The following is a 22,853-nucleotide window of genomic DNA, read 5'->3' on the forward strand; positions in this document are numbered from 1 at the left end:
CACTAGGCATTTCAGTAAGGGGTGCCAAACACCACCCTGGAAACATGCATATATTGTTCAATTTTTTAAAGAACTTCCTTAACTTATTTGAAAGGCAGAGTCACACCACACACACACACACACACACACACGGTGGGGAAAGAGAGAGAGAGAGAGATTGAAAGAGAAAGAGCAATATCTTCCATCCACTGGTTCACTCCCCTACTGGCTGTAACAGTCATGGTTGGACCAGGCTAAAACCAGGAGCCACAAACTCCCTCTAGATCTTCCACATGGCTCCATCATCTGGTGCCTTCCCAACATATTAACATAAAATTGCATTGGATCTGGGACTTGAATTGACAGACACTCGGATTTGAAATGTGATTGTCCCAAGTGATGGCTTAACCTGTGGCACCATATTGCCAATGCCAGCCTTGTTAAAGTAGTTTCCTGTCTTGACCCCTATTGCATGTATTCAGGTTATTGCAAGTCTGACAGTTCACTGATGCTCTTCTGCTTTTCCCTTTTAAAAATTCTCTGTGTTCATTTTGAAATTTCCCTCGCTATCTTCAAGACACTAATCTGTGTCTAGTCTTCCATTATGCCTTTCCACTCTATTTTTCACATCACCATCATATTTTCCATCTCGAACTTCGGCTTAGACAAGTTTTTGGACATAGACAATTCAGTAGTAATCATTTTAAGGTCTTCATGTGCTAGTTCTAATATTTGTGGGACTTGTGGATCAGGTACGGTTTGTGCAGTTTTCTAATCATTATGAGCCTGTTTTTCCTGCTTGTAATTTTTTTTTTTGCTGTATGCCAGACATTACAAATGTTCCCTCCTTAGGTGCTGGATAGTTTTGTATTTCTACAAATATTCTTGAGTTTTGTTATGGTAGTTATTTGGAAGTACAGTCCAATGTTGTTTAATGAGGTGGCTACAGGTGATTTCAGTATTGTGTGAGCATTCTAGAGTGACTTACACAACCTAGATTGTATGGGTTCATCACCTAGTGGTGTCACTAACAACCAAGAGAGATGGGAAACAAGACGGATGAGCTGTTGATGAGACATAAAACTAAGCTTCACAGTAAATTTGCTTTTTATTATTTTATCTAAAAAATGATTTAAAAAAAAAACCCCATACAGTATAGAAAATGCACAAACCCGTAAGAGTCGTTTACTCTCAAGCATTGCACTGCCCGTACTTGAGTGTGTTGTGCTCTTGTGCCTGGGAGTACAGTTATGCAGTCGTGCAAACACTAGCATGAGCCAACCACATGAGCAATATTATGCTACAGTGTTCATGGTGGTCACAGCATCAAGAGGAAATGAGATGGTTACGGGACCCCTCCATGCAGCCTATTGTAGACTGAAGCATTGTTAGGATGCACGTGACTGTAGCTTGAACCCTTGGGGTTTTGTTTGCAAGATCTGATAGTGAGACCAGGGCCCTCCCTGGTACATCAGCAGTGTATGGAGGGAACGCATTGTGAGGTTGACTGGTCTGGCCTCTGCAGACAGGCTGTGTGAACACTATTCCCTGTGGTCCTTTCGGGGTAACTGTCTTCCTGGCCATGGTAGTTTCCTCATCCTGTAACCTGCTTAGCCCCCAAAGGGGCCCCTAGAAGGTCTCTCTGGTTCTGGGTGTGTGTGCTGCTCTCACCCCTCTACTCCTCTTGGTGTTCTGGGATTCCCAGCTCCACTTCCAGCTCTGGGAGGCTCCCATTGCTCCCCTATGCCACCAAGAAGGAAGCCAGAGCAGTGGTAACTGTGCTATAGCCCAGTGGTAACTGTGCCACAAAGCTATTGTTCCATGTCTTTCACCAGCGGGTGTCTTCTTCTTGTTATTGCTGGTTGGGATTCTTGATGCTTGAGGCAGGAAGGAGGATCTAGTTCTTGCTACTCTATCTTACCTGGAAGTGGAAATCCATGTTATAGCCTTTGAAACACTTTGGAATAATTTACGATTGTCAGAAAATTATATTGCACATAATGGACATTTGTCAAAAGTGAGAAACCAACTGTGATATGTTATTTGTAGGAGGCACAATTCTGAGATCTGTGCCCTGGGCTTCCCCCGCCTGGCAGACACATTTTGTGCGACACCCTGCCCTTGACAACAAGCAGAAGCTGTGGCTATGGTGGGACTCACCTGTACAGTTGAATAACTCATCAGCTAACTTGGACTTAATTTTAAAAAGGAGATGATCCGGTGGCCCTGGCCAAGTCAGGTGAGCCCCTATAAAAAGGACTGGCCTCCACTGAAGACAGGGAAGGTTGTAGTGGCTGAGGAACACGTAGGCAGGAACTATGAGCCATCTCTGGACACCAACAGCCAGTCATGGGAGGGGGGTACTGTTCCGCAATCACAGGAACTGCAAGGGCTTGAAGGAGGGCTCCGAGCCCTGGAGAGAAGTCGTCCTGAAGTCAGTCCTGGGAGTACCCAGGGAAGACGAGCCCAGCTCTCTGTATAGATTTCTGATCGTGGAAGCTGCAAAGCTGGGAACAGGTGCTGTTCCAAGATACTCATTTTGTGGCGGTGTGTTAGAAACAGAAAATGTGTAAGTATGTTTTGCAAAGTCAGATATACAGAGAGGAGGAGAGACAGAGAGGATCTTCTGTCCCATGATTCACTCTCCAAGAGACTGCAATGGCCGGAGCTGTGTCTATCCAAAGCCAGGAGCCAGGAGCCTTTTCTGGGTTTCCCACACAGGTGCAGGGTCCCAAGGCTTTGGGCCATCTTCGACTGCTTCCCCAGGCCACAATCAGGAAGCTGGATGGGAAGTGGAGCAACCAGGATACAAGCAACACCCATATAGGATCCCAGCCCTTGAGGTGGGAAGATTAGTCCGTTGAACCATTGTGCCAGACCTGCCAGATGATTTTCACACATCTGTACTGTAGCTTGCCTGGAGAGAGCTGGAATTCAGGAGAGATCTGTGGAGTCCGCATTTGGTCGAGCAGTTAAGATGTCCATTAAGATGCCCATAACCTGCATCCCATGTGGGAGTGCCTGAGGCTGATGCCTCACTCTGCCCTGCCCCTGCAGCATCCCCTCCCTGCATCGCTGGCTTCTTTCTATTGCAGACCCTGGGAATCCACAGTAGTGGCGCAAATGATTGGGTCACTCCCACCAAGGGAAGACCTGGATTGTGGCCCTGGCTCCCAGGTTCTACCCTCGTCAGAGTGAACCAGTGGATAGTGGTTCTCTCTCTCTCTGCAAATAAGTAGGTTTTTATTTTTGAAAGACATTAAAAGTAAGAAAGATCTGCAATTGGAGAATTCATTTCAAATCATGTTGCAGATGTGGATCTGGTATCCAGGATCGGTAAAGAGCTCTGATAAGGCAGCAAAAGGACACATAGCCCAGTGTCAGCAGGATGTGCCCATACCTGTGCTCAAAAGACATACAGTGCACAGCAAGTACTTGAAGAAGCTCGGCATCATTGGCTGTTAGTGGTATGCAGATCAAAGCTGTGATGAGATGCCATTGTTCATCTACCAGGGTCTGTTGACCAAGATGTAAAGAAATGGGGCCTTTTATGCATTACTGGTGAGAAAGTAAAAAATACCTCAGCCTCTGTGGAAATCTTTAAAAGATTCTATTATAAACTGCCAGAAGACCAGACATTGACTGCTAGGTATATGTCCCAAAGAATTGAAAACAAACACCTAAGTGAATGTCCGTGAGTGCGCTCATAGCAGTGTTATTCCCAGCAGCCCAGAGGTAGGAATACCCTTGTCCATCAGTGGGTGAATGATCAGCAGATGTGGTGCAGGACTGTTCAGCCTATACTTGCTACAGGGTGGAGGCATTAAAAAAGTCTGATGTTAAATGAAAGAAGCCAGACCAAAAGCTGTTGTGTGATTTCGTTCATGTGAAATATCCAGCATAAGGAAATCAGAGCCAGAAGGTGGTGGCTGCCCGAGGGCTGAAGAGAGGGGAATGGGGACAGGGCTTCCTTCTCAGGCTGTGAGAATGTCTGGGAACCAGCTAGATGGCCCCAGATAAAGGAGACATTGCATAACATTGTGCACCCAGTCTATGCCACTGAATTCTTTGCTGTGAAGTGGCTGATTTTATGCTATGTCAATTTCAAAGAACAGCTCTGTTCTAGCAAATAAAGTGGTGTCTTCATTGGTGGTAGTGCCTTTGTGAGCCTGGGATCTTTAGTATGATTTTTCAAAGTGGACTGCAGATTGACCAGTTTTCCTTCTAACATTCTTTTCCTCTGCCAGGATCCCACCCAGAATTCCATGCTGCATTTCATCCTTGAGTCTGTGCCAGTCTGCCCTGGTTTTTTTTCTGCCTGTGTGGTACTCACCATCTGTTGGCCGCTTTTTCTCGTAGCAGTGTAACAGTGGCCTAGGTACAAGGCAACCTAGGTAGTTATTTAGAGCTGGGGGTCAAATTTATTGTTCAAATGAAATAAGTTGACTCGTCAGTGGTGGCCAAATGCCAGCTTGTAGATGACCCAGTCCTTTAGCATGGCTGGCCTTTAATAGTTAGAATCTGAGGGTGTTCAGAGAGATGGAGAAATAGGAAGGGGCTAAGGAAAGTTTACTTAGGTGTGTCAAAATCCAGTGGGCTTTTGCTCTCTGGGGGCTGAGTGGGTGGAAGGAAGTGGAGGGCGGGGAGGGGGACATCAGGCACAGGTTAGGCTGCTCTTTTGAAGCAAGTCACTGAGGGATTGTCTCTCTTTACTGTCTGGGAAGTGTATGGCTGAGGCTGTGTTCTTGCCCTCCCTCTGTCACATTGCCTTTCAGATAAAATAAATCTTTGAGAAAAAAAAAAAAAAAGAAATGCACCCCACAGTACCACCTCCCAGCCAGGTCTTGTTTGAGTAGCTGTTGTTGCCCCAATTTTCATTATGAAAATTATGCATTTTAGTAAGTGTAGGCATTTTATTTATTGCTATTTCATTTTGTTGTTAACTTATTTGTTTTACTTGACAAACTGATCTTCCGACTGCTGATCCAGTTCATAAATGTTCACAACAGCCAGGGCTGGGGCAGGCCAAAGCCAGAAGGTCTCCCCGACGACTCACAGCGGCCCACATCACGGAGTCAGAGCATGCATTAGCAGGAAGCTGGAACTCAAGTGGAGCCCAACTTGGAAGTCAGACCTACTGTAATACTTGCCCATCTGACTTCACGTTTCCTGTGCCCGGCAATCTTCATGCTACTTTGGAATGTGTGGCTTGGTCGCCAAGGGGAGTTGGCTGTTGGGCAGCACAATTCCTTCCTCTGCTGTAGTTCCTGGGGTTGTATTCCCCAGGGCAGGAGTTTTCAAACGATGGGACCGTCTTAGGGCTTCATTTGTTGCATTTTACGGAAATCAGTCCTCAGATGCTTTCTCGGGTGTCACTCTCTATTTCATAGAATCAAAATCACTTGTGGATGTGATCAAACATGTAGTGAAGTGTTCAAGATGAGCGTTGCAACAGATCATTAATAAATTGATCGTCTGACCACAGAATGCTGTTTGGAAAACCACTGTCTCCTGGATTAGTCTCCCTGGAGCTCTCACTGCCCCTCCCCAAGTTGCACATCAACTTCTGGAAGGGACCGTCTTGGGTTATTTTTTTCTTAGAAACTCAGCCTTTATTTACTTTGAGAGTCAGGGCTTGTTTGCATATGTAAAACCAGGACCATGTTGCTTACAGATGCTAGGGATGCTGCCAGATCTTTGCATGTAAAACACCAATGCTTTTAAATCATTTTTGTAAATCTGGACACAAAAGAATATTTTCTTAGAAACAAGAAAAGCATGAAGGAGAAACTGTGAGACTGGGTTTCAACTTTCAAGCATTTCGCTTTGTATTCATGCTAGTGTTGATTCAAAGCCACAGCGAGTTGAGGGGCTGGAGTGTATTGAGTGTATTCATGGTCGTTAACGCCAGAAAAGCCAATGCATAGAGACGAAGGAGTTAGACCTTCGGGTGCTCTACCCACTGCATCCTTTCTCATGCCAGTCTTTCCCAGTTAGCTGTTTGTTGTTAAGTAGCTTAAAAGTCATTGGGATACCTGTCAACATTTGGTGAAACCTCCCCTGCCCTTGGAGGAAGAGGCCCGTATGTGCATCTGTGAGAGCGGTTGTTAAAGGTTGATTGGTTTTTTGTTTGTTTTACCATTAAATGCTTTTAGTAAGAGGTAGACCTTGTGATAACAGTGGTTCAAGTCTTGGCTACTCTGTTTCCAATCCAGCTCTGTACTGCTGTACCTGGAAAGCAGCAAAGGGGTGCCCAGGTACTTGGCTTCCTGCCACCCACGTGGAGACCTGGATGGATCTCCTGGCTGCTGGCTTCTGCCTGACCCAGCTCTAGCTGTTGCAGGCATCCGTGAAGTGAACCAACAGATGCCTCTCTCCCTCCGCCCCCTCTCATTCTGCTTTAAAATAAATCCTTCTAAAAAGCACTTGTTGAAGGAAGGAATGTGACAATTAGTCCCCTCTATTCTGTTTAGCACTGTTTAGCTCTCACAAATGGACCGGCTTAAGAGAGAAGGCTGGGTTCATTTCCCAAGAGCATTTTACCATCTGTTAACAGGAGTATTTACAGACCGAATGCAATGGAAAGAGCCCAGAAGCGCTACCCGAGCTGCAGCTTCTGCAAGGGCTCTGCATGACTGGGTAGTATCAAACTCAGGTGCCGGTACAGAAGCCCCCATCCCGTTGGGGACTGGGAGTAGGGGGAGTGTCTGCTGCTGCCTGTAATGGGACTGTGTTGCCGCCTGATGGAGGCCTTGGCCACTGCAGCAGCAAGTGTGGGTGGAGGTGGGCTGGAACCTGCTCACAGGGTCACTTTGGGCCAACTGGGTGGCTCCAGACTGGAGTGGCAACTGAGAGTCCCAGCGAGGAGCTGAGGGACTGACGACCAGAAGCAAGCCAGCTTCCTGGGCAAGCTAAGGGCTGAATGTTAATAACTTGCCCATCTCTTATTTCTTTACCTGGTTTCCGTGTCTGTGCATTCCCTCGGTCCTCCGAGGACCAGGATAAAGGGGAACCTGTTAGTGTTGTGGAGTCTGTAGAGGCACCCTAGTTAAGCTACTTTGGAGAAGATTTCAGTTCAGACTCCTAGTTCAAGGCTGTTCCAGCTCAAGATGGTCAAGGCCTGGCTGGTGTCCTGTCTTAGCAAAATTTCAGGCTGGATGGTATTAAAGAAAATACAATTCAGTGATGTCCATCACAGCTTGGTAAAGGAAATTTTATTCAGAGATAGTTTGGGCTCAACTCTGAGCACAGCCTAAGTAAATGGGCATGGCATCCGGGGAGCAAGAGGCCAGTGGGTTGAAAATGCCTGAGGGGAACATCAGGCATATTGGGGAGGTTATGGCTAAACCAACACGACAGAGTTCATCAGACTTTACCTGGGGAGAAAGTGGGGGATGGCAAACCTGGCCAGGCATCCGGGGTGACTGCATATTGACTCAAGGAGTTTGGGGCCACATGGGCTTCTTTGCTAAGACAGACTTTTCCAACGCAGTGCACGGATGGGCCTCTCCAGAAGGCTCCAGCAGACAGTGGTTGTGGGTGAGACCACAAGACCAGGACCTGCCCCTCTCGCCTCCTCCTCCGCAGCAGGGCTTAGCTGCCGCATCACTCCCACAGGATGACACCTGGCTGCTTTGCTCTACTTTGCCTCCAAGGAAGGAGACTGGTTTTCCCCACAGAAAGGCCAATCTGCCTCAACTCTGCTCCAGGCTACCTTGGGGAGAAGGGCCCAGTCACTCCTCTCCTCTACAGCTCGATTTAGGATTGGGGCTAAGTTGTTTTTGTCCTGGGTTGCATGCCCCTACAGCTGGATTTAGGATTAGAGCTAAGTTCTTTTTGTCCTGGGTTGCATGCCCTCATGAGCAAGGCAGGGATCATTCATTCTGGCCTCATAAGTCGCCTGGCGGGGTGAGACGCTCAGGCCTTGGCCAAACCGAGCCATTCTGGACTTACCGCTGAACGTCACTGTGACTTTTGACTCAGTGATTTCTGTCACTTTTTTTTTCCCCTTTCAGCAAGTTCAAGCACAGAGTTGTGCGTTTGCAGAGACTCATGAGATTGTACTAAATCAAGTTTATATGGGCTAGGGATCCCTGGTGGAGAGAAGAGGGGCAAATGTTGTCAAGGAGGATTAGGTCTGGGGCATTCCTGTCCGAGGCCTGGGAGCTGGGAGAGCTGCAGCTGTGGGGGCCCTGGGGCTTCCTATGTGAGGGTCCGGGACATTCCTCTCCAAGGCCTGGGAGCTGGAAGGCCTGCAGCTGTGGGGGTCCCAGAGCTTCCTGGTTGAGGGTCTGGGGCAGTTCTGTCTGAGGCCTGGCAGCTGGAAGAGCTGCAGCTGTGGGGGTCCCAGAACTTCCTGGTTGAGGGTCTGGGGCATTCCTGTCCGAGGCCTGGGAGCTGGGAGGCCTGCAGCTGTGGGGGCCCCAAAGTTTCCTGGGTAAGGCTGGGCTCATCTCATGCTTGAAGCAGTGCCCTGTTCTGCCCCTTTGGATTTTCCTGGTATTTTAATATCAGGGGCTTGGCCGTATGAGTTACTTTTGTTTCCAAAAACTAAGGTTCATTCTAAAATTGCCTGTTGGGGTGGGCATTTCACCTTAAGATTGTGATTCCATTTGGGATGCCCACACTGAGTGACTGTATTCAAACCCTGACTCTGCTCCAGTCCTAGCTTCCTGCTGATACGCACACTGTGAGAAGCAGCAGGCAAAGGTTCAAGTAGCTGGGGCCCTGACACCCACACAAGAGTGCTGGCTTGGGCTCCCAGCCCCTTCCTGGCTTTTGTCTGAGCCAGCCCTAGCCGTTGAGGGCACTTGGTGATGGAGCTAAGTGATAGAAGGGCACCCCTCCCTGCCTCCCTCCCTCCTTCCCTCCAGTGTCGCCCAAATAAATAAAATGAATTAATGTAAAAAGTTGTTAGAAGGATTTCGTAAGATTTTACAGAAAACGAGCAGCACTTCCATCCCCACAGATGGCTCAGATGCCATTGTCCCATTCCCCCCCCCCCCCCCCCCCGCTCAGAAACTCATCCTCATGTTTATTTTTTCTTCTCTTCTCGGTTCAGAAGTTGGATGGACTGGCCAAACTCCGGACAGTTCGGGAAGCCCCATCCGAATGCGTGTGCCCCCCAGGTAAGTGCAGTTCTGCTCGTGGCCTGTTCCCTGTTTCTGTGTCGGCTCAGAGTGGCTGAGCATGCACCTGCATCTGGGCGTCAAGAGATTGTGTTGGGTTTCAGGCGTCGACACTTGTGAACTGTTCCTCCTTCCTGGCTCGCGTGGCTTGGTGGTTGAAGGATGAACAGGATATGGTTTGGTTGGTGATGTTGCTGGAGGAACCAAGGAGCTATCGGGGTTCACTTAGGAGAAAAGCGGGAGTACAGAAACGTGGCTGCCATTTCAATTTACAGATGGAAAAACAGACGTGAATCAGTGGGAGCCACGGCTTGTATGGGATTAATGTCGTTATCTGGGGAGAGGGGACAAGTGGTCTGGTGAATGTTGCCTTTGTGTTTTGCTTATTTCAAGGGTAACAGAGGAAAGGAAAGGGAAATGCAATTTGAATTATTCCAGTGAAGCTGTCTGGTGTTTGCTGGGGTAGACCAGCATGGCTGTGAATAAAAACCAGGATTGGTTAGTTCTTGATCTGTGTGGGTCAAGTCCAGATTCACATCACGGCTTTGTTCTCAGGGAGGTTGGTGTCAACCATGATGGGGAACGTCCGTGTGGCCTCTGACCGTGGCATTTTCAGGGTCAGAATGAGCCTTGTCCAGGATGGCATATAATATCCGTGAAGCGGGCATTGAACCACAAGGGGTCTCAGGGCTTCCAGACACATGGGGAAAGTGACTTTCGCTTTCAGTTTAGAGGATGTGGGAGCTGGACAGTGCGCCTGACCTCACCCTCACTCCCAACGGGTACCACACTAGCAACTTTCAGGCCAGACACCAGACTCATGGCAGATACCTCAGACGTCCCCAGCCCTTCTTCAGTGGGGTGAGAATGCAGCCTCTGAGGCCTGCTGGCAGAGGAGTGAATGGCTGAGATGAAGCTTTGCTAGCACTTCTGAGGTTTTAACAAGAGGAGGACGTGACAAGTAGTGACGCCATTAGACAGCAAGCTGGGAATGGCTGTTGCATGGGGAGACAAATTCCTGAATTTTCAGATGAACTGCAAAACATGAGATGCGGACAGTCCTTCTTCCTGCCCAAGTGCTGTGTGCTTGGTGAGTGTGCATCCGGTCCTCCATCCCTGGGTGCCACTTCTATGGATTCAACCAACCTAGTACCAAAATAATCAGAAAAAAAATGCATCTGTACTGAATTTGTACAACTGTTTCTCTCTTCAGCATGCCAGCTATTTACAAAGCGTTTGTGTTGTATTAGATATCATGAGTCATTTAGAGATGACTGAAAGCATTCAAGCAGCTGTGTGGGCTCTGGGCAAACACCATCCCATTTTTTTCAGGGGGAACTTGAGTGTCTGTGGATTTTGGCTTCCAGGGGATGACTTATGAGGCCAGGATGAATGATCCCTGCCTTGCCCATGAGGGCATGCAATCCAGGACAAAAACAACTTAGCCCCAATCCTAAATCGAGCTGTAGAGGAGAGGAGTGACTGGGCCCTTCTCCCCAAGGTAGCCTGGAGCAGAGTTGAGGCAGATTGACCTTTCTGTGGGGAAAACCAGTCTCCTTCCTTGGAGGCAAAGTAGAGCAAAGCAGCTGGGTGTCATCCTGTGGGAGTGATGCGGCAGCTAAGCCCTGCTGCGGAGGAGGAGGCAAGGGGGCAGGTCCTGGTCTGGAGGCGAGAGTGGCAGGTCCCTCTGCCACCCACAACCACTGTCTGCTGGAGCCTTCTGGAGAGGCCCATCCGTGCACTGCGTTGGAAAAGTCTGTCTTAGCAAAGAAGCCCATGTAGCCCCAAACTCCTTGAGTCAATATGCAGTCACCCCGGATGCCTGGCCAGGTTCACCCACCTTCTCCCTCGTGGATAGCGAGGAGCAACTGCATGCTTGTGCGAGTTAAGGGGGCAAGTGTTTAAACCCTGAGAGTCATGGTCCATCCATGAGCTCTGAAAGCACGGCATCAGTTGTAACTGGTGCTTTGACGTTATGCACCATATAGACTAGAAAGAACAACACCCGATGGGAATCTATTCATACACACAGGCTGGCAGTGTGAACAGGAAGTTACTTCCTCCTGGGGGTTGCTCACAGAAGGTTTAGAAGTCCTGACACAGATGACTGATGGAGGGCCCTGGGGTGACAATGAACAGGGTTCCCGAGTGAGTCTGAATTGGAACCACTTGGCAGCTGTTGGAGTTGTTATCACAAAAGGGTCACCATAGCGGGGTGGGCTCCAAGGGCCTCCCTGAGGTCACAGTTGTGATTTCCTGTCCTGCCTTACCTTGGGGTAGCGGTTGGGAGGTCCTGAACCAAGAAAGGCGGGAAGAGGGTTTAGGGAAGACCCTGGGAACTTCAGGGTGGTCGCACCCTCTGATGGCGTGTGTTCTGAAGGCAAGTGTGGTGCTGTGTGTGGGCAGCAGCGTCCCTGGGAATAATCTGACATGACTCTGTCTACACTATCTCCCCAGAACCTGCTTTCCTTGTCTTTTTTCTAACAGAAATTTTAGGTTTGAGGATTCCAGCTTTCAGCATTCCAACATTTGGGACATTATTATTTTGGGACTTTCAATCTTTGAGGACTTTAGACCTTAGGGGACTTTGAGGATCTCAGCAGTTAGGATCATGCCTTCATGGCTGGTGATGGAAAGGCACTGGGGACTCCTGGCTTTCTGGGGAGGCCTGGGTCACTTCCATGCTGCTGTTGCCTGTGTCCAGGACCCTCCAACACTCTGCAGAGCCCCTGGCCTGGTCCCTGCCTGCAGCTCTAGATGTGGTGTCAGACCCGAGAAGGCAGTGGTCAAGGGAACTAGACCCATTCATGCCAATGCATGCAGAGTCAGAACCATCCTGTGTCAGCCAGGCCTGCCCACTGCTGTCACTGCCGTTTGGGGGCCATGGTTTCTCACTGTCAAGGTCTCAACCAGCCTGTGCACCTGTGCACAGCTGCAGCCCCAGTGTGGCTCAGGGAGGACATACTGCAGGGCTGTGAGGACGTCCCGAGAGGCGTAGGCCAGGTTCTGCTGAAGGACTTGTGGCTGTTTCTTACCATGTGGTGCAGGCTGGGTTCTGCTTGAGGGTATGATGCCTGCATGCTGCCTTGCCCTCTGAATTCCTGGCATGCAACCCAGGACAAAACGACTTAGCCCCAATCCTACTGGAGCCCACCATGAGCCAGGCTCTGAGAGGCAGAGGGCACTACCCCAGGAGCCATGCTGGGGAGGGAAACTGGGGAGGGTGTGTCCTTAGGGTAGCCTGCGCCCTATGTTGCTGCCTAGACCTTTCCTCCAGGGCCAGCATCACAGAGCCTGAGCTGGAGAGGCCTGGCTTGTGTTTGGACTCTGCCACTTCATTAGCCACAGTGGAGCCGCACAATGCATGCTCTGGGCGGTGTAGACAGCCCTGGCATTCAAGTGCTCTCTAAGTTGCAAGCCTCAAAATTTTAACTAGTGCCCCAGACCCTGCATGCTGCAGAATAGATACCTAAGGTACAGACTGGAGATCCTTGCAGGAGAGATGAGTACTCAGAGACACACACAGGAAAGGCGCTGGGGAATGTGACCCGTCGGCCTAGGCTTCCAGAACTACAGGAGAACCCATTGCCCTGGTCATTAGGAGGAAACGCAGCTGCAGTCTTTGTTTCCTTCCTGTTCCCCTCTCTGAATTCTTGTGTTGTATTGCAGAGACATCAGTGTGGTTTGCTGGGGACGTGCCTGTGTGGACAGCCTAGGGTTGGCTCTGCAGGAGTCAGTTATCAACAGCTGGTCTGAACTGCACATCCTGACTCTGTGCAAATGCCCGGATGTCTGAGTGCAGGGATGAAGCTGCTCCTGGGGAAGTGTGCTGGGGGAGCGAGGCAGAATGTGCTCTGTGCACAGTTCAGGGAAAGGCTCCCTGAGCAGAGCAGAGCTGGTGAGAGTGGTCGTGCCTGCATCTGGGGGCTTAGACAGCTTGCTCTCTCAGGACTCGGAAGCAGGAAGCGGCTATCCTCTTCTGAATTACTGGCACAAACTATTGGAAATGTTCCTTTTATTTGTTTATTTTTTTAAATGAGTATTCGACCACATTTGGCTTGAGTGATCGGTGAAGCTGTTACACACTAAGCTACAGAAGACCATCTGGGGCTCGTTTTACAAAACCTCACCCAGATTCTCCGCAGAGTACTTGCAGGTCCCCCACTGCAGTGCGCCTAAATGTGTGCTCATTCAATCATTCATTCACTCACCTACCCTCATGCCATTTTCATATTTATTTATTTCCATTTGATTTGAAAGGTGCACAGAAACCTCCCATCTACTCGTTTACTCCCCAGATACCTGAAGTAGACAGGGCTGGGCAGGCCAAACGCGAGAGTTCATAATTCAAGCCAGATCTCCCGTGATGGTGGCAGGGAGCCAAGTACTTGAGCTGTCGTTGCTGCCCCTTGGAATGCAGAGTGACATTAGCAGGAAGCTGCTTTGAAAGTGGAGGAGCTGAGGTCCAAACCAGCCACTCTGTTAAGGACTGAGAGCTTCTCAAGTAATGTGTGAACCACAGTACCAAGGCCCACTTTTTCCTCCCTGTTTTATGCTATCCTGTGGGGGATAGTAAGTGCCACTAACGGAGAAACTGCAAACCCAGGCACTAGCGGAAGGTGGCTCCCATGCAAGAACCATACTTGTTTGAGAATGGGATGAATTCTAAGAACAAAATACCCTTCAGACATTTAAAGGAAGGTGGAATAACTCCAGGTTAGAGAGCCCATCCTGGGGAAGGTGGTGGTCAGAGAGGGTCGTGAGGTGGGCTGGCATGTTGGCTGACTGGGAGGAGACTCATTCCTTGAGACCCCACATTCCAAGCAGGGGCAAATAGAAGCTGCCAGGATACCAGGGATTCCTTTGGTTGGAAATGGCAATGGGATGTGAGGGTGGTTCAGGAGTGTGCAGGGTTTAAGGTTTTTTTCTAGGGGACCCAGTTGAAGGTCTCCGAGTGGAGTTGAGTTTCAAGGGGAGGACACTACACATGGGGTGGCGTGACAACCAACCATCTAGGCCTCAGAGGATGGAAGGCAGAACAGGTTGGACCACTCTCCTGGGCAAGCTTTGCAGCAAGTGTCTGGGTCTGTGAATGTACTAAGGTAGACTTGCTTGGAAAGATTCTCTCAAGCCTGATCCAATAAAGCCAACAATGTCTCAAAACTATCGAAACCACTCTAGTAACACCCTCAGAAAAGTCTTTCCCACATCAGGATCTCTAAGACATCATCAAATGACCATCTCCTAACCCCAGGCAATGATGAGGCATTGCTTCTCTACCTTCCCCTCACTGTGGACACAGGGGGAAAAAAAGAGCTGAAACATTGTCTTACCCACATTCTTCCATACCTCAACTTCCCACCCTAGCTGGAGGCCTACATGGGTGTGCAATCCTCTGTACTATGTAAACAATATTAAAAATAAAGTTAATTTTTTTAAAAAAGAGAAGGATGCAAGAGCCAGCAGGGAGAGTGGCCTCATCACACATATGCTTCCAACAGAGAGGCCGCCTAGAGAGCTATGCAGCATAGGGACAGGCTTGTCTTGTTCACAGCTGTGTCTCATGAGCCTAGAATGGTGCCAGGCACGTGGAAGAGGGTTGATGAGTATCTGCTGAGCAACTGTCTGCCAAAGTAGTGAGAACTTGAACAAGATCCATGAGAACTGATAGCAAGGAACAGCTGTGAGAGGCACCAGGCCATGTGGCTGACAAAACTTCCAAACAGGATGGATGGGCAAGGCTGGGGTGGGGTGGGGGTGGGAGGCTGGAGCACAGAGATGAAGTTCCAAGCCTGGGGGAGGCTGCTGTCCCAGCCAGGAGCAGGAAATCCCTAGAGAGGAACCAATTTGGAAGGGAAGGTTGTTAATAAGCGTGACTTTGCGCAGGGGTCTTATGAACCAATTTGTAGACCCACTGATTAATGGAAAAAAATAATTAGAGATCTCCAAGCATCGTCTAGCCACTCTGAATCTATTAATTATGTATATACCATGTCCTATGAATGAAGATTTTGACATTTAGCCATGCTGTGGCATTAGGCTTTGGAGATTTTCTTGTGGCCGCCAGAGGGAGCCCACCATATTCATTAAATTCTATAGAAATCTAGCAAGAATTTAGAAGGGCAACTTATATCTAATATACCACTGTATATATAAGTACTAGAAATCAAATAAAAGTTTGAACCAAAGACAGAGACACACATAGGCCGTCATCCACTCTGGTGTTTTCTTAGAGCGAAAGGTCCTCTAAGAGTTTTCTGGATGGTTCCAGAATCAAGTGGTTTGCAGTTGGTTCCAGGAGGTTGTGATGACTGTGTGGAGGGCAGAAGATCCACTAGAAAACACACTCCAGGGAACACATCATCCTATTTCAAGGCATATATTGAGGGCTGCCTGGTTTAGCAGATAGCAGAGAATCCCTGTAACCCTGGGAAGATAAGACCAGGTATGACTTGGCCAGTGCTCTGCCAGTGACCGGGCGTCAGGATTAGCTCTGCAAGCTGCAAAATGTCCTGCCTCTTTGCCAACAGCAAGCAGCCACCCATCGGGAGCTCCCAGCGACTGTGTCAGGTGCAGCTCTACGGACTGCAAGGTGTCTTGCAGCTTTGCTAGCAGTGACCAGCCACCCACCAGGAGCGTCCTCGTGGTAGAGCAGCCTTTTCCAGGGGCTAAGCCAGTCACATCTGGCTTCTTCCCTTGTGCCAATGCCTAGGTGTATTGCATTTGGATTGAAGATTTAAATGTAAATAATGAAGCCATGGGCAGCTAGACCATGATACATAAGATCACTTGTTAAAAACATTTATTAATTTTCAAGGTCGAGTGACAAGAGAGGGGGACAGAAGGATTGGAACCAAATGGCTGAGTCAAGTAGGATCCAGCAGCCTGGAATTCCATCTGGATCTTCCATGTGGGTGCTATGGGCCCAAGTCCTTGAGCCGCCAGGTGTATTAGCAGGAAGCTGGATCAAAAGCAGAGCATCCAGTGCTTGAGTGTGCACTCTGATGTAGGATGCCAGCATGGCAAGCAGCAGTTTAACTTGCAGGACCATCATACCAGCCCAGTAGATCGCTTTTTTAAGTGACGCGGTTGGGGTAGAATTTTGGAGCGTGATACCATCTGGCTAGAAGCCACGAGGCAGCGCGTCTCTGTGAGGGAGGGCTTTGTCTCCCTGGAGGTGCCGGCAGCAGCTGCAGAGGGTCCTGGTTTGTCATGACTTGAGAGATGCCTCTGACCCGCTCAGCATCCTGCAGCATGCAGCTTGCAGGACAGCACCCAGCATAACAAGCTCTCCCACCAGCAGAGAGACACAGCACAAGACACTTTCTGGAATGTGCTCAGACTAAATGCCCATATTTTCTGTAAGAAAGAAATCTCACCTTCATGAAGTTTAAAGATGCAGACACATGGTTGGGAGTTTTAAAATACAGGAGATGTTAAGTGTTCCTGTAGAAAAACAAGGAAACAACAGATTCTCCGATGGGAGAGCAGGTGGAGGCTGCACTCAGGGTGAGCCCTAGGGAAATGAAAACACTGTTCTTCCACCACGTGGAGCAGTCCTGGCCTCGGGCCTGGAGGAGATGAATGGCGGAGGAAAGGCAGCACAGAGTTCGTTGGGGTCCAACTTAGGTCGGTGACATGCGGGCATCATAGTCTTTCCAGAGGGCAGTATGGCTAGAGAGAAGTTCAGTCCTTCGTCCGGCATCTTCACTCGTAGGTTCAGGATATGAGAGGTCACCACATAATCCCTTGAAAATGTGTATTCCGAGAAAACCAAGCTTACATTTTGGATTTTTTTCTCTACCAAAACTAACTTAAAAACATCTTTTTTTAAAGATTTATTTGAGAAGCAGATTCCACCTGCTAATTCCTTCCCCCAAACGTTCAAGAGCCAGGTCTGGGCCAAGCAGAAGCCAAGGGCAGGGAACTCAACGCAGGTCACCCACTGTTTGTTAGGAACTCAATTTGAACCATCATCTGTATGCTACATCTCAGAATTGGAAGCAGAGCCAGGATTTAACCCCAGGCAATCCCATATGGGATGCAGCCATCCCAAGAGCCCAAGGGGTGTCTTGTTTTTTAGTTTTATTTTGTTGAGTCACGTGTTGTTAAATTATTGAACTAAATTGCCACCCTCAAACGTACTTTTAACTTTATTTTCCGTGACCTTTTTGAAGTGCTCTCATAGAATCTGGTAGCTGTGCGCAGAGCCATGAAGTGGTGCTTATGAGAACACCATGGAAAATAGCAATGTTGGAAATAAGATATGCCATGACGTTCGAAAAGTAGGATTCGGGGCAGGAGCTGTGGCAGTGGGTTAAGCTGCTGCTTGGGATGTCTGATTCCCTGTTCTGACAACCCTGCTAATGCATCCTGGGAGGCAGCAGATGATGGCTCCAATGCTTGAGTACCTGCCGCCCACATGGGACCCTCCCTCCCCCCCAGCAACGGCTGACAGAGGAAGGGAGGGAGCCAGTTGGAGTGAGGGATCCACAACCCACAATGCCAGAGAAATGGAGCTTGGGCCAGGAGTACCACAGTTGAGGCAGCAGGATGCCATGGATGCGTGGATGGGACTGATGTGTATCTTAAAGATCTCCTGGGCAGGACATGGAGGGGAGCTGAGTACGGTGCAGTGAGGGACAAGGAAGATTATATGACTCCCAGATGTTGGATGATTGTGGCTTTTGACTTGAACACCTTGACTGGCTAGAGGAAGGGGAGGATTAAGTTTCTGGATTCCAGGCATCTGAGAGGAGATGGTACAGTCAGCCCTTGGTTTAAGTAGCTAAGTGACAAGGAGGCAACAGCACAGGACCTGGCTCCACATTTGTGTCTACCATGTGTGTGGGTCCTGAACACACTCAGGAAGTGTCATCATGAAGATGGCAACAGTCGCTGTGTCTACCCTCAGGCTGGAGCCCTGAGGGCCTCCAGAGGTGCAATACCAATGGGGTACCTTACGACTGGATCATGTCCCCTAAACCATTGCAAGCTGGTGGTGTTGTAAATAGAGCATGCACTGGAAGCCCCTAACCTTTCATACACCCTGGCTCAGCAGCACAGCACCCTGAAGAGCCTGGGCTGGTCCCTGGTGACCACAAGGGTGCCTGAAGCTGAGTTTGCTACTGTTGCCCAGCATCCCAAGAGAGGATGGGATAGCAGAACAGTAGCCTGGGGAAGGCAAGGTCAGCACCCCAAGGCAGGTGGTCACTGAAAGCATGTTGAGTCTGCACCGTCATTAGTCAAGAAACTGTGAGCCCAGATCTGTTTAGATTTGTACACAAAGAAATTTATTGCGACAACCCAATACATGATTTGGGGAGCCAGCAAGTTCCAGATCTACAGCACATGGCATGAGACTGGGGCCCTGGGCATCCACTGAGGCCCAAAGGGCCCAATGAGGGTGCCTTGCTGCTGGTCTTTTCATGGTATTCATCTCCCCACTAAATGATCATCCTCTTTATGGAGATAACTCTGCTTTACTCACAGTCCACCTGCTTAAATGCTAATCCCATCCACTAACACCAGTGCTGTGGTCCCACCTACTGGGACCACAGCACAGCCTGGGGGAGCTTTGCTTTGACCCTTGCACTTCCTTTGCTCCTGGTCCTCATCTGTGTTCCCTGTTCTTCCTCTTCCCTCTCTCCCAGCAGTCAGCTCCTTCTTCCTGCCTCTCTCTCGTTACCTCCATCCTATGTTCAAGTCCTCATTGCCCTTGGCCGCTTGCCAGCCTTCCCTCAGCGATAGAACAAAGTGATTTTGGTTCCAAAGCCTTCCGTGGCTCTCTCTCCATTTGTCAACCTAATTGACTTAAAACGTTTATTTATTTATCCATTCATTCATCAACTCATTTCAAAGGCAGAGAAAGAGAGGGAGAGAAAGCGATCTTCCATTTGTTGGTTAATTCCCCAAATATCCACAGTGGCCAAAACCAGGAGCCTGAAACTCGCATGAGCGACAGGGCCCCAAGCACTTGGGCATCTTTTTCTTCTTTTTTTTTTAAATTTTACTTATTTTTCTTATTGTCATTTTATTATCATAAAATTATGATACGGTTTCATAGAACCTGGGATTTCCCTTGTCCCCCAGTCTCTCCCCCTGAGTTCCCCTATGTTATTGCTACAGTATAGTTCTTCATACACAGTCATAATTCCATTATTGCAGCCATGAACACTGGCAGGGAGTCCAGCATCCTATTGTCAAGATATAGTAAAGAGTTTCATTGGGAGTCCATCTTTGTCTGGAAGTAGGGATGTATACTGCATTGTATCCTCACATCTGGATATGTTAGGCTCCATTACGCAGTTACTGTACATCCCCTTAAATGAAAAACCACAAAACAAACAACAGGAAGAAGAAAAAGAAATTAACAACACCATAAAGTAAAATAACACGCTGCTGAATGCCTAATGTGTCACTGAAGAAATGAAAAAGAAAGTCAAGAACCTTCTTGAAGAAAATATTGCCTCTGCATGATCTATGAGTCATTAAAGAATTTAATCAGAAGAAAGTGTTTTGAAGAGATGAAACTAACAAAAAAAATCAAAACCCATGAGATATTGTTTCCACTGATCTTTGTTGGTGAAATGTGTCTGTAGGCAAAAATAGATGGGTTTTGTTTTTTAATCCAGTCTGCTAATCTATGACGTTTGATTGATGATTTAATCCATTTACATTCAGGGTTAGTATGAGTGGGTGGTAATTTGGTCCTGTCATTTTAGCAATGGGTTGTTCATTGATTCAGTCTTCTGTTGTTATTTTACTGGGATGTTCTTCACATTTGCCTTTGGTTTTGGTGGGTGTTATTCCTCTTCTCTGACAAGAGAACACCTTTGAGTATCATTTGCAGGGCAGGTTTGGAAGAGGCATATTCTTTTCACTTTTCTTTACTGTGGAAGAATTTTATTTCATTTTCAAAACGAAGGAAAACTTTGCTGTATACATTATTCTGGGCTGACTTTGTTTTGCTTTTGGAATCTGGAATATGTCGTTCCATTCTCTTCTCATCTGTAGAGATTTTTCTGAGAAGTCTTCTGTGAATTTAATTGGCATTCCTTTATATGTCAGTTGAATTTTTTCGTGTGCAAATTTAAGGATCTTTTCCTTATGTTTGATTGAAGAGAGCTTGATTATTTTGTGCTGTGGTGAAGATTGCTTTTGTTCAAGCCTGTTGGGAGTTCTGTGTCCCTCCCGGATGTTGTTTCCCAATATTTCTCCAGATTGGGGAAATTTTCCTTTAATATTTTATTAAATACATTTTTAAACCCAGCTTCTCTTTCTATACCGTCTGAGACTCCCCATAACTCTTAATTTGGCCTTTGAATGGTGTCTTTCCATACTTGAATACTTTTCTTATCTTGACCCAGCTCTGCTTCCAGCCTTTTGTTTGTTTTCCCCCTGGTGACAGGAAATATCTTCTAATTCTGAGGTGCTTTTCTCTGTCTCCTTCGTTCTATTTTGGAGAGTCTCCACTGTACTTTTAATTTGCTCCACTGTATTCTTCATTTCTGATATATCAATTTTCATTGATTCATTTTCAGGGTGACATGTTCCTTAAATTCCTTGAATGCCTGCTTTATGTGCTTCTCATTGCTGATGAGAAACTTTATAGCAAGTGTTTTGAATTCTGTGTCCCCCATCTTCTCAATGTCTTCCTCATTTAACTCTGAGGTTGACAAAGGCTTTTGCTCCTTTGCAGGGGAGTGTTCAGTAATATTCATTGTGCCTTTGTCTCTTCTTTTGCTCTTGGTCATTGTACTTCTGGTTAGCAGATTTTTCTCCTTGGGGCAGGTTTCTAAGCTGTGTCACCCACAGGTCTACAGTTTGATTTTACTTATTGCAGGTGGTACATGGCTCTTCATTTGCAGTCATTTGTGTCACTCCCTCCAGATTTCCAGGTCTGGATTCTTATGTTAGACTTCTACCATGGTCTCCATAGCCCCAGCTCCTGGCTCACTAGTCTCTACCTCTTGTGATACCGTGCCGAGGCAGCACCGTTGGAGCAGGTCTCAGAATTAGGGAGACACCAGGTGTCCTATATAGCTAGATTGTTGGTCATGCTGATCTTGCCGGAACCTGTTGGCTGTTAGGTCTAAGGACCACATGGACCTGTTTTGACCCATAAGATGCCATAGTTGTTATTATTTTCCTGTGGGACCCGTGCAATGCACTAAACTCAGTGAATTCTCGCCAAGCTCAGTGAATGTGCAGCTCACTGTTGTCCCCTGCAGTCTTAAATTCCTTGCCACACTGTAAGAAATGGTACCTGATGTGCCACTACTAGAGTTCTTGATCTGCCGGTCTTCAGATCTGAGGGCTACCTGGACCTGTCTTGGTGGAAACCTGTAGGATGCCATGTTATTGCAGTTCACTGAGTCAGAAATGAGTTCACTCCCAGCTCAGTGCATGCGCAGTACTGTCCATAGCTCTTGCCTCCTTAAACAAAATGGTGCCTAACTCAGCTCTAGGAGGTGAACTGGGCTGTGGAATCCACCCTGTTCTCACACTGCCCATCTGCTGCTCTGTCTCTGTTCCTGGTCAAATCAAACAGACCAGCAGGATGAGTAGTTCTTTAGGTTTATCTCCTGAGCTCCCAGTAAATGTCTCTTCCCACCTTGTTGCTGGTGGAGTTCTGGCTGCCAGTGGAGTTCTGGCTGCTGGTGGAGTTCAGATCACCGCTTGTTGAATGCCGCTGGGGTACCAGTCAATGCAACACCACAAGGTTGTTTTCACTGCTTTCCTGTGTGTCTCAGTCTCCAAGTGTCCCTCTGCTGTTCTGTCCTCTCCTATTTTCTGGAATACACCTTCTCTGCTTCACACTGGCTAATATTTCTCCGTCTGTCTGTGTCCTTACCCTATTCTGTCATGTTGATTCTCCGGGCACCCTCTGATGCTCTCCTAGAGGCATTGGCAGGGAACTGGATCAGAAGTGAAGCAGCTGAGACATGACCTGGCAGTCATATAGAAAGTCAGTATTACAGGCAGTGACTTAACGTACTGTTGCACAGTGCTAGACCCTGTCCGTCTAAATCCCTCTCTGTATCCATCTCTTCTTTTGTCCTTTGAAGTTACTCAGAACACAAGTATCATTCCTTGTGTTTATCTTACATCATTATCCACTGCAGCCAAGAGGGGAAACCCGGCATCCATGAACAGAACAGGAAAATACAAGACGATGTGTAGATATCAGCCATGAAAAGAGGTGGAAATTCTGTTATTTGCGGCGACACAAATGAGCCCAAAGGACACTGTTAAATAAAATAATCCCAGCACAGGAAGAGAGATGCCACATAACCCCATATGTGGAATCTGAAGAAGTGGATCTCATAGCAATCAGCAGTAGAATCATGGTTTCCAGAGGTCGAGGAGTTTAAGGGCTCAGTGGGGTCAGCAGGTACAGAGGTACATGACAGGAGGGATAAGTCCTGGTGTGCTACAGCTAACACTCCATGCTGTTCTAGGATGATTATGCTTAGCAATGCTGTATCAAATAATTAGTTCCAAATCCCAGGAGCCGAGTTTGATGTCTCACTACAAAGTAATGATACAGGAAGCAATAACTATGCTAAATACACCGGTTTGGTCCCTCAGTCCTTATGCACATTGTACACCTGAATTGGAACATCACACTGTATCCCATAAGTAGGTATAATTTTTAAACAGACTTATTTATTTATTTTTATTTATTTGAAAGGCAGAGTTGCAGAGAGGGCAAGGCAGAGAGAGAGGCTGAGAGAAAGAGAG

The 22,853-nt window shown here is 47.9% G+C and overlaps 1 protein-coding gene across 1 annotated transcript in view; it reads left to right on the top strand.

The window, feature by feature from the left end:
• The window catches only part of COL23A1 (collagen type XXIII alpha 1 chain), a 277,978-nt gene that overhangs the window by 21,401 nt on the left and 233,724 nt on the right, over window positions 1-22,853 (top strand). The window contains exon 2 of the mRNA XM_058677690.1: window positions 9,041-9,107. Coding sequence (XP_058533673.1) covers window positions 9,041-9,107 — 67 coding nt within the window. The remainder of the gene's footprint in view (window positions 1-9,040; window positions 9,108-22,853) is intronic.

This window comes from Ochotona princeps, chromosome 19 (genome assembly GCF_030435755.1).
Source record: "Ochotona princeps isolate mOchPri1 chromosome 19, mOchPri1.hap1, whole genome shotgun sequence".
Taxonomy (NCBI): domain Eukaryota; kingdom Metazoa; phylum Chordata; class Mammalia; order Lagomorpha; family Ochotonidae; genus Ochotona; species Ochotona princeps.